The sequence below is a fragment of the Cicer arietinum genome, chromosome 5, assembly GCF_000331145.2.
Source record: "Cicer arietinum cultivar CDC Frontier isolate Library 1 chromosome 5, Cicar.CDCFrontier_v2.0, whole genome shotgun sequence".
Lineage (NCBI taxonomy): Eukaryota > Viridiplantae > Streptophyta > Magnoliopsida > Fabales > Fabaceae > Cicer > Cicer arietinum.
In genome coordinates, this window is record NC_021164.2 from 75,689,470 (window position 1) to 75,698,841 (window position 9,372).

Sequence of the window (9,372 nt, forward strand, 5' to 3'; positions counted from 1 at the left end):
TTCTCGATTTTATAAATATTTAGTCTTGATTTCTGTTCAGTTTAAGTGTAATTGGTTAAGTGTCGCATCAAATATAAATAAATGAAATATAAATAAGAGATATGACTCGTATATTTAATTTATTAAGATTTTAAGTTGAAATTTAATATCAAAGTGATATTAGATCTCGCACCCTAGAAACCTCTCTTATGCTTGATCTTATAGTTTCTTAGTTTATTTTGAGTACTCTTTTAATTTTTTGTGTTATTTAGGTGGGAGTCGTTGAATGTGTTCCTCTTCGTATAGGTTTGTTATTAATCTCTTTTATTAATTGTTGGGTTGGCTATAGTTGTTTCTTTATGTAACAAGTTGAACTTTGAATAGTTATTAATCTTTTATTCTATATATATAATTTTTGCATAAAAAAAAAAAATGCATACCATATTGGGTGTGTCTTCTTAATCGCGTGTGAAAATAATTTGTAAGATGTGAAGAAATGAATACCATATTATATACGAAATAATTTAGTGTTTGATTTTGATATTTTTTATAAGTAAAAATATTATTAAGAGAGAGTACAAAAGTTACTATAAATTTTACAATGAGCTAGAAAATCTGGACCAACATCATAGCAGAATAAATTTATGTATTTTCTATGAAAAGTTGCATAACTCTCACAAATTTATATGTTCGAAAATCGGACTAAAACAAAATGACAAGAACCTTCCGAGTATACTGTTTTGATTTGAATATATATGGATCCACCCGACGCTAACAAGTAAGTGAGTTACGAGCTTATGCACAAATTAATTGCGTTCATAACCGTTTTCAGTTTGAAAGATCGGTCTGTACTATAAAATAAAATACACAAAAATCATAATATATATATATAATGAGAATTCATTACATGTAAACAAAATTGATAAAATAATGATTAGAAAATATTAACGTAAACTGGTATGATATTGATTAAGCAGTCCCACTTACTTGTGGAAAGGGTTCAGGAAATGGAGCCACACCACTCTCCTCCACCATTATTCTCTGTTACTAAATCTCTCCCAAATCTGACATATTTCTTACACAAAAAACTCACATTTTCAGCTATTCCAGAAATTTAACCCCACTCCACGTGAATCTGACACGCTCAATTCAGTATAATAAATTCATTACATTGCCTATACAATATTAATTTCAAATTATTCTACATATATTGCCATCAAGTCAGGTAGATAAAGAAATACTATATAGTAGAACTCAATAAAAAAGTATCTCTTTATTAATTATATTAATTACTCTTAAGGTATTTAATTTTTAACTAAATATATAAATTTTCATATACTTTTTTTTTTGTTGTATTTCATTTCACATGAAATACTAGTTAAACATACAAATACAATATCAACAAATATGAATATGGAAAAGCTGGTTGCCGGCTAGCCCTTTTTGCCTTCTTGAATTTCAGTTACGGAATCAATGAAGTAAACTTTCAATACAAGAAGATCGGTCTCACTCTAAATGGAAAAGGATGTGATGAGTTTGGCATTTGCCTTGTTTTATGCACATTTCTTCATCCTCCACTGCTTCCTAATCCCTTTTCATCTTCGTATAATTTACTACTAATGAGGCATCAGAAATGCACTCAAAGGGCACTTGTTAGTATATAGAGGATACAAAATTTATATTATAAATTCTACATTTCTCTTTTCTTTAAAATTGTGGATTCTATTTTTTTTTTTTAAATATGAATTCTAATAAGGTGTTGTCATGACACAAGTTAGCATTACCATAAAACAATAAATATAATAACATTTAATTCTATATCTGCTAACTAATTATTTGTGTACTAATACCTTGTATTTTTTGTTTTGAAACTAAAAATTCAGTATATATTTTTAAAGGGCCTATTAGCAGGATTTCTTTTTTAGATCCTATTAACAAGATCATTAATTCAAAGGGACGTTTTTTTGTTTTTTGTTTTTTATATTATGAGTGGTGTGTTGCTCTCTTATAACGTATTAGTAGGGATTATAATTCACCAGGTCAAGTTGATTATTTATTGGGCATGAGGTCACTGATTAATAATTTGTAATTGAGATGGGGTAAACATTTATTATAAAATGGAGGGAGTATTTCAAGTTCACAAAGTTTGTAAGATTTGAATGATACCTCTAACAAATTGAACTATTTTTTTTTTAATGTAAATTGAATTCGTATGTTTGTATGAAATTAGTATTAAATAAAATAAATAATACTTGTGATTGAGAAAAAAACAACTATCAAAATCATAAACAGCATAATTACTTACTATATTTCAAAATACAAAGGGATGGTGATACAATTACAAACACGAAGCAGATGCAGCAAGTGATAATGACATATAATAACAAAGCTGATGGTAATAACAAATTGACAATGGATGCAAATTATTATTATTATTATTATTATTATTATTTTATGAGCGCGAGTGATCATCACTCTCCAACTCAACTTGTAACGTGAGCGTGAGGGTGAGATAGATGCTGCAGCATCTTCAAAAGCTGGGCCCCTTTTCTCTTTCCTCTAGCACTACACTCCCCTTGAAGTGCAAGCTCCACAGCACGCGCCACCTCTTCTGGAGGAGCCGTCAACTGTTCCCCAACATCACCACCGTAAATCACAGCCAAAACTCCAATGGCATATTCTTTCCCGCGCGCGCCGGTTTTTCCCATGACGGTAACCATCACCGGCACCGCAAGCGCGTGAGCTCTCACTTCCTCCGCACCTTCCGGCACCGTACACATAAGCTCAAGCGCAGCGAGAGCCCTCTCCGCAGGAGCACCATCGAGCTCCGGCGCAGATTCCACGACGGCGCCGACGGCTCCAGCTTCAACGGCGACACGACGGTTAGCCTCGGAGAGACAAAGCGCGAAGAGTATCTTGGTGGCAGGTTTGGCTTCCCGTAAATTACAGATGAGGGCCCGCATGAGGTTAGGAGGACAAGGCGGTTGGTCTTGAGGCGGGTTAGGAACGAGAGAACGTTCTAGGAGGTTAAGTGCAGCGTTAAAATCAGTGGTTAGTTGGATGTCTGACACGTGGAAGAGTTCTTGGAGATTGGGAATTGTGAAAGGGGAAGGAAGTGGAGGAGGGTTGTGAGTGTGAGTGTGAGTGTGAGTGTCAGTGGGCGGGGGGGTGTTTGGTGTGGAAGTGGGGGTGGGAAGAGAGAATCTCCATTGTGTGAAACTTTGGGAAGTGGCGGAAGAAGAGGATGAAGTTGAGGATTCGCATGTTGTTGAAGTGTGAGTGTGAGTGTGTGTGAGAGGGAGTGGTGGTGTTGTGCCTGTAGCGGTGGGGCTAAGTACGGTTTGACCACACTGTCGGAAGAAGCCACATGAGAATAGTTGAGTTTTAAGCTTTGGTTGATGGCTTTTCATAGTGTAGTGGTGGTTATGGTTGTGAGTTGTTGTAATTCTCAACTTAACATTGCAGGATAGTGTCGTGTGTACTGCTTGTGTGCAGTACGACGTGGTTTTTGGTTTCTGTCATCTTCGTGAAAAACAATATATGACGTGGCTTCCCTTTCTCATTTCACATATTTTTTATTGGAAAATTATTCTTCTACACCCATGCACATAGGATTGGTGATGTGATAAAAATAGAAAAATGAAATGAATGAAAATAAACCAAGTGTTAAAGAAAATGAGGTTTCGAAATACAATTTCTCTTTTTTATTAATTCATAAAAGGTCTCAACCTTCGTCGCTAATTAAGAAACTTTGGTGTGTGTCTAGTTTGTCGACGAGATTAAGAAGTGATTTTAAGCACATTTTCATATATTTGGGTGAAGTGGACTAACTTAATTTTATCTTTAAAAATGATTCAAAATTTAGTTAAAAAATTTGTAGTTTTTTGTTTTAAATGTAATTATTTAACTTTAATTTGTTGTTCAACAAATTTTTACATGAATTTATTTAAATAAAAATTAATTTATATTTAATTCACTTTTAATTAAAATTTAATTTATTCGAAATTAAATTTATCATTGCAAAATCAAACCTACATTTAGTACTTTGAGATAATATTTTTTTATGCAATATAATGCAACAGCAATATGCTTATGCAAATTGTAGATTTTGAAGAAAATAAAAATATACAAAACCATCTTAGCATATCATTAATCCAAGAGAGTTATCCTTTAACTCATGTTATTTTGAAAGTGATTCCTTATTGATTGTCAAAATATTCATAACAAGATTGTTTGCATTGCTTTGGTGTTTCCTAGCCTGTCTCTGTTGTTAGAGATTGATAAGATGGGAGCCTGTTCCCCTTAGTTGCCTTGTGGTTTCGTTTATGATTTATTTTTCCTCTTATAATATATTAAAAAGTAAATAAATAAAAAACTTTGATTGATACATGTTAAATCTTAGGAGCTTCATTGGAAAAGATTAGTCCTTTTCAGTCACACCCTTCATGAAAAAAATCAGCATGCAAACAATTTAGTCAAGGTGAGAGCGATTTATGAGTGTCATTGATCCTTCTCCTCGATGGGCCATCTATAATACCCTATGCTAATGGGCTTCTTTTTTGAGATTTTAGTTTCTTTTTCATCATTTCACTATGGAACCACAATAAGTACCAACAATTGTCAATCTGTTAATGAGATGATGGTAAAAACTGTCAATCTTAGTGCATGTTTAAATTGTAAAATATCAAAGCAATTAAAAATAGGGAACTCAAATTCATACGAAAATTCATAGTTTGACAACAAAAAAATTGGAAAAGAGAAATATTTTTCTTCCACCTCATAGTTGAAATTGATACACTTCAATTACAATGAGCAAAATATTCCATCAAATGCAATTATTAAAAAAAAAAAAACATTTCATCAAATGTGGCCTACCGTATTTGTTTCACAAAGCAACTTCCCTAAGAAGTATGTGATTATCCTCTTTAATTCTCAATTTACAACATCAGCAATATCCTCCATTAACCTCAAACAACGGAATGTGACGGAATTTTACATTACTTTTGTAATTCAAGCTACAAGAACTCTGCGTCGAAATGAACTAATAAATAAAAACAAAACTAAGACCTACTTAATCCTTCAAAATTAAAGAAATTATGGAGCACAAATGGATGACAGATCATCTCCATTTCTCTTGTAGATCTTTCCTCTCCGATAATACCCAAGTAACAAACAATGCTGCTACAAGTGCAACAATTGTTAGAAGAAGTAGAGCATAGCTGAAATCTTCAGTCAGTGAATCGTAAGTTTTAGAAGGAGCAATCTGAGTAAAAAATAGATCTACTCCATATGCAAAGACGAGGGATGTAGACTCCAATTTGGCAGGTACTGTTACAATCCCTCGGAGACCTTCTATTTTTAGGGAATGTGTAATATAAGACTGCAGAGATTCAAACAAAATGAGTATGAATTTCATGATAAGAAGTACAGTAAGCTTTAAAGAGAATCATGAGTTCCAAGTTGGTTTTAAATGCTTATCTAACTAGTATGCATTTGCTCAAACAGATCTATTAGACTCGTTAGCTGAGGCAAGAAGATATGTAAATGCCAGCTACTGCAACGATCAAGGTCATTTCTCCAGCCTCATTATCATTAACCAATTCCGAGTTTTCATAATGGTATACTAGAAAGCAACAATTGTGATATATGTAGTACTAACTCTCTGGCTACTCCCTCTGGTACACTGAAAATTTTACCGTACACAACATGTATGAACAAATATATATTGACAGCTATAACTTAACATGTCCTGGATTTTGCCTCTAACTATCTAAATAATAAAGATCACAGTCCTTCGTCGGTTCGGTTCACAATTTTTTGTCATCCAAAATATGTCCCCCAACCCGTTACCCTCTTTTCAACGTTATGTCTCCCTGACCAGAAGCATTTTGATATTTATTGTGATAGAAGAAATAAATTTATAAACTTACCAACGAATTCAAAACTCACCTCGTGTTCAGAAATCATGTATATAATGACATGATTGCACCACTAGTTAATGCTTTTGATATTTATTCGCACACAACAAATTTCTATTAAGAAAATAAACAATGATTTTTTTGGCTTGTATCTAAACAAGGAAACTTCAGCTCCAAAATATACCTGAGAAATGATTGGCAATGAATCGCTAAGAGGAATAATTCCTTCTTCTTTCTCAGCTTGTGAGGGATTGAGAGTCCGTCGGGGATCCAAAAATCGTTTATCAATAGCCAAAACCTGCAGCAGAAGAAAAAAACAGTAAGAATTTCATTAGATTTAAGATTAAATTTAAAATGAGAAAAAAGCATGTTGTTTCTTTTAATCTCAACTTTTCATGGGGGGAAAGCAGTCATTCAAATAATTCATACCTGATCACCAATTGTTCCAATCAGAAGATGCTTAGAGGTTATACCCTTGGCGGTTGAAGTCACTTCTATGGCTTTCACAGAATGAGTAAAGAAGTATGATTGTGATTTTGCTGAGACTTCTGGTCGATAATAAGAAGAGATGGGCGATGTAAGATTATGCTTCCCAAGAACAAACTTCCAAATATCTTTGTTATCCTGTGAAATATATTCCAGCATATATCACATTAGAATGATGAACAAAGACAATAACACGAAAATAAAAAAAGAATGGATGAACACAAACCATGTAAAAATAGAGCAAAAATTAGATAGGGAGACGGATAATCAAATAACAATACACAAGTTGGCTGACATACCGCCCGAGACTGGTCGTAGACCTCAATAACTGACATCTCATTTCTGTGCGCTCTGAGATTAAAATAGTGGTAGACAACCCAGTTTTCACTAAATACCTACAGTAATAATATTCATACGAGTCAAATTCATATCATGCACCATTTGAATGGGAAAGTAGCTCAAAAACTTACAGCATGAACAGGACCCTGGCAACCATGATGTATCATGCGGTGCAATATGCGACCAGTCACAGTATCAATGATGTAGATGACCAACCATGCCTCCTCTGGGGTTGCTGTTCCAATTTCCCCACTGGCTTTTGGTGCTGCATTTGCAACAAAAAGTATATTCTTTGATATATACTTGTACATGACATCGTGGTCAGTCATAACTTTTGCTTGCGTATGAACAACCTGGATGAAATGAAAGTGAATAACAAATTTAGGAAGAGAGGAAGCAAAGAAATGGCAGAAGATTCAACGCAAGAGAAAGTCGTTATAAATTTTGAAGTTTAAGCACAATGAAAAACATTAATTGTCATTAATTGTGATCATCTGATATGTTGAAAGTTAACTACGTGTTCAACCTAAATGACTTAAGAAAAACTAAAGGCATACTGATTTAGGAGCATAGCCAAACTTGGATATTAAGACTGGCAAACATTACACTGCATGATAATTTGGTAGGTTGAATCAAAAACTTAATTTCATTCTTTATAAGGAGTCATGACATTAATTTACGATAAAACCCACCTCAAGAAAAGACAGCCTGTCAAGTTAAGCACATACTCATTAAAAGAAATAAGAATTTTGGATAAAGCATGTTTGTATACCTCAGATGGAATATTATTTTTTTTTAAACACATGCTGATATTGTATTAGTAGAATATAACAAAATATGTTCTTTTAATTAAAAACAACAAAACCAAAGCCACCATACCTCATTTGATTTTCTTGACACTGTTGCAATAATCTTTTCTGATTCAGATGGGAATACAATTGACCATAAGTCCCTGAATACAAAGCAGTATTCATCCACTACTTCATGAATGCAATTGCTCTTCAATGCATGACCTCTAATAACACCATTATCAGCCTCAACAGAGTACCAGTATATATTTGAAAACTCACGTTTCAGAATCTCGATAGCTTCAGGAGTTTTTGGGTATAAATATGCATGTTTGTTAATGTCAATAATTAGATGCAGACGCTGTTCAGTTGAATCGGTATAAGGCAGTGGAATAACTCGAGCAACAGTATGAGCAAGACTCAAAGAATTGAGTTCCTTCCCAGTGTATGCATCAAGAAAAGAAAGAACAGTTGGTGCAGTCAAACTTGGTCCACATCGCCCAATTACCAGAATAGATGGATTTTCATCCAGTGCGTGATGATGCGGAACCTGCCACTGATAAATGTTAAGCCCAACTGGATGTTCACACTCCTCTGATTTACGCAGAGTATGAGACATAATAGACCAAACTACATGTCCGTCTCCAGTGTGCAAAGCGAAAACCTTTCCTGCCCTTGTAAGTACTATAAGCAACTTACGAAAACCATTATGATCACGAGTCATTTTGCTTTTCTCAGAACTCCTCAACCTAAGCTTTTGAATAGCTACTTTATCCTCAGGGCTTGCAATCATTAGAGTTCCTTTGAGTTTCAGCACATGTCCCTTTCAATATAAATTGTCACACGAAAGCACCACTATTAGTAAAGCAGTAGTAGATTATATCCACAGAAAAAATCCCAATTCTAAGATTAAAACAACAGAATATATACATATAGAGCAATATCAAGTGGAAGTGTGAGAGGGTCTAATCTTGATAACTACAACCATACATGAACATTCAAGATTGTTTACTTCAATAAAATCTTGATCAAGATTAATTTTTCTAATGAGAAGTACTCTCATGTGATACACACAAACAAACACACATGTATGTATAATAAAATAAAATTAGGCAGTATCAAATTCTTGTTAAACATATCAAGGACATACCTTAAGCCATTCAAATAGATTCTGTTCCACTTTTGCCACAGACACACCTTCCTTTTCCACAGGTAGTTCGGATGTTGTTACATCAACAACTGAGGCAAGACCGTCCTCTCTACTCCAGACAATTTCACCTTGTTGAACTAATAGGAGGGAATGGTCCTCCATTACCATTAATGCTCTGAACCCATGAGATCTATCTGTCCTGACATAATTGTTTATGAAAATCTTCTCAATATTTCCTCTTTGATGGTCTATTACTAAGTTTTCCTTTAGCAAATCACTATTCCAATCATTAACATCCTTTACTGAGAGATGAACTTTATTGTCTTCATATTGAACACATGCAAAAACATGTTGATCCTCTGAAATTGACAGAGCATTGCTAAAAGCTGCTGTATTATCAATTTTGTGCACCACCACCAACTCACCTTCATTTGTCACTTTAATTAAAAGAACCCAGGAATTGATTTTTAATGCGAACAGTCCTGGAAGCCTTGATGGTAATATTACTGCCTGTCCAGACGAATCCTCAATGAGGTCTGAAATTTGCTTCTGGTTGTAGTTAATATCTCCATTTTTGATGTTTATTGTTACTATCTTTGATCTTGCACTGTCCAATACCACAAACTTGTCACCTGGGATTGATAATAATTCCCCTGAAGTTCTAAAGGGAAGTACTAAATGATTATTTTTTAAAAACTCCCCAGTCTCGGCA

The 9,372-nt window shown here is 34.0% G+C and overlaps 2 protein-coding genes across 2 annotated transcripts in view; both read right to left on the reverse strand.

Annotated features, from left to right (window-relative positions):
- Window positions 1-2,258: 2,258 nt before the first annotated feature.
- LOC101503409 (uncharacterized) lies at window positions 2,259-3,504 on the reverse strand. Its single transcript, XM_004501119.4, has one exon. The coding sequence runs from the start codon at window positions 3,387-3,389 to the stop codon at window positions 2,463-2,465; it is 927 nt and encodes a 308-aa protein (XP_004501176.1). The 5' UTR covers window positions 3,390-3,504; the 3' UTR covers window positions 2,259-2,462.
- Window positions 3,505-4,727: 1,223 nt separating this feature from the next.
- LOC101503080 (uncharacterized) overlaps window positions 4,728-9,372 on the reverse strand; it is an 8,938-nt gene continuing 4,293 nt past the window's right edge. Inside the window, exons 7-13 of the mRNA XM_073368460.1 lie at window positions 8,661-9,369; window positions 7,602-8,333; window positions 6,854-7,075; window positions 6,683-6,778; window positions 6,327-6,521; window positions 6,082-6,195; window positions 4,728-5,359 (exon numbers count right to left, since the gene is read on the reverse strand). Of these exons, the coding sequence (XP_073224561.1) occupies window positions 5,099-5,359; window positions 6,082-6,195; window positions 6,327-6,521; window positions 6,683-6,778; window positions 6,854-7,075; window positions 7,602-8,333; window positions 8,661-9,369 (2,329 nt within the window). The 3' untranslated portion in view covers window positions 4,728-5,098. The remainder of the gene's footprint in view (window positions 5,360-6,081; window positions 6,196-6,326; window positions 6,522-6,682; window positions 6,779-6,853; window positions 7,076-7,601; window positions 8,334-8,660; window positions 9,370-9,372) is intronic.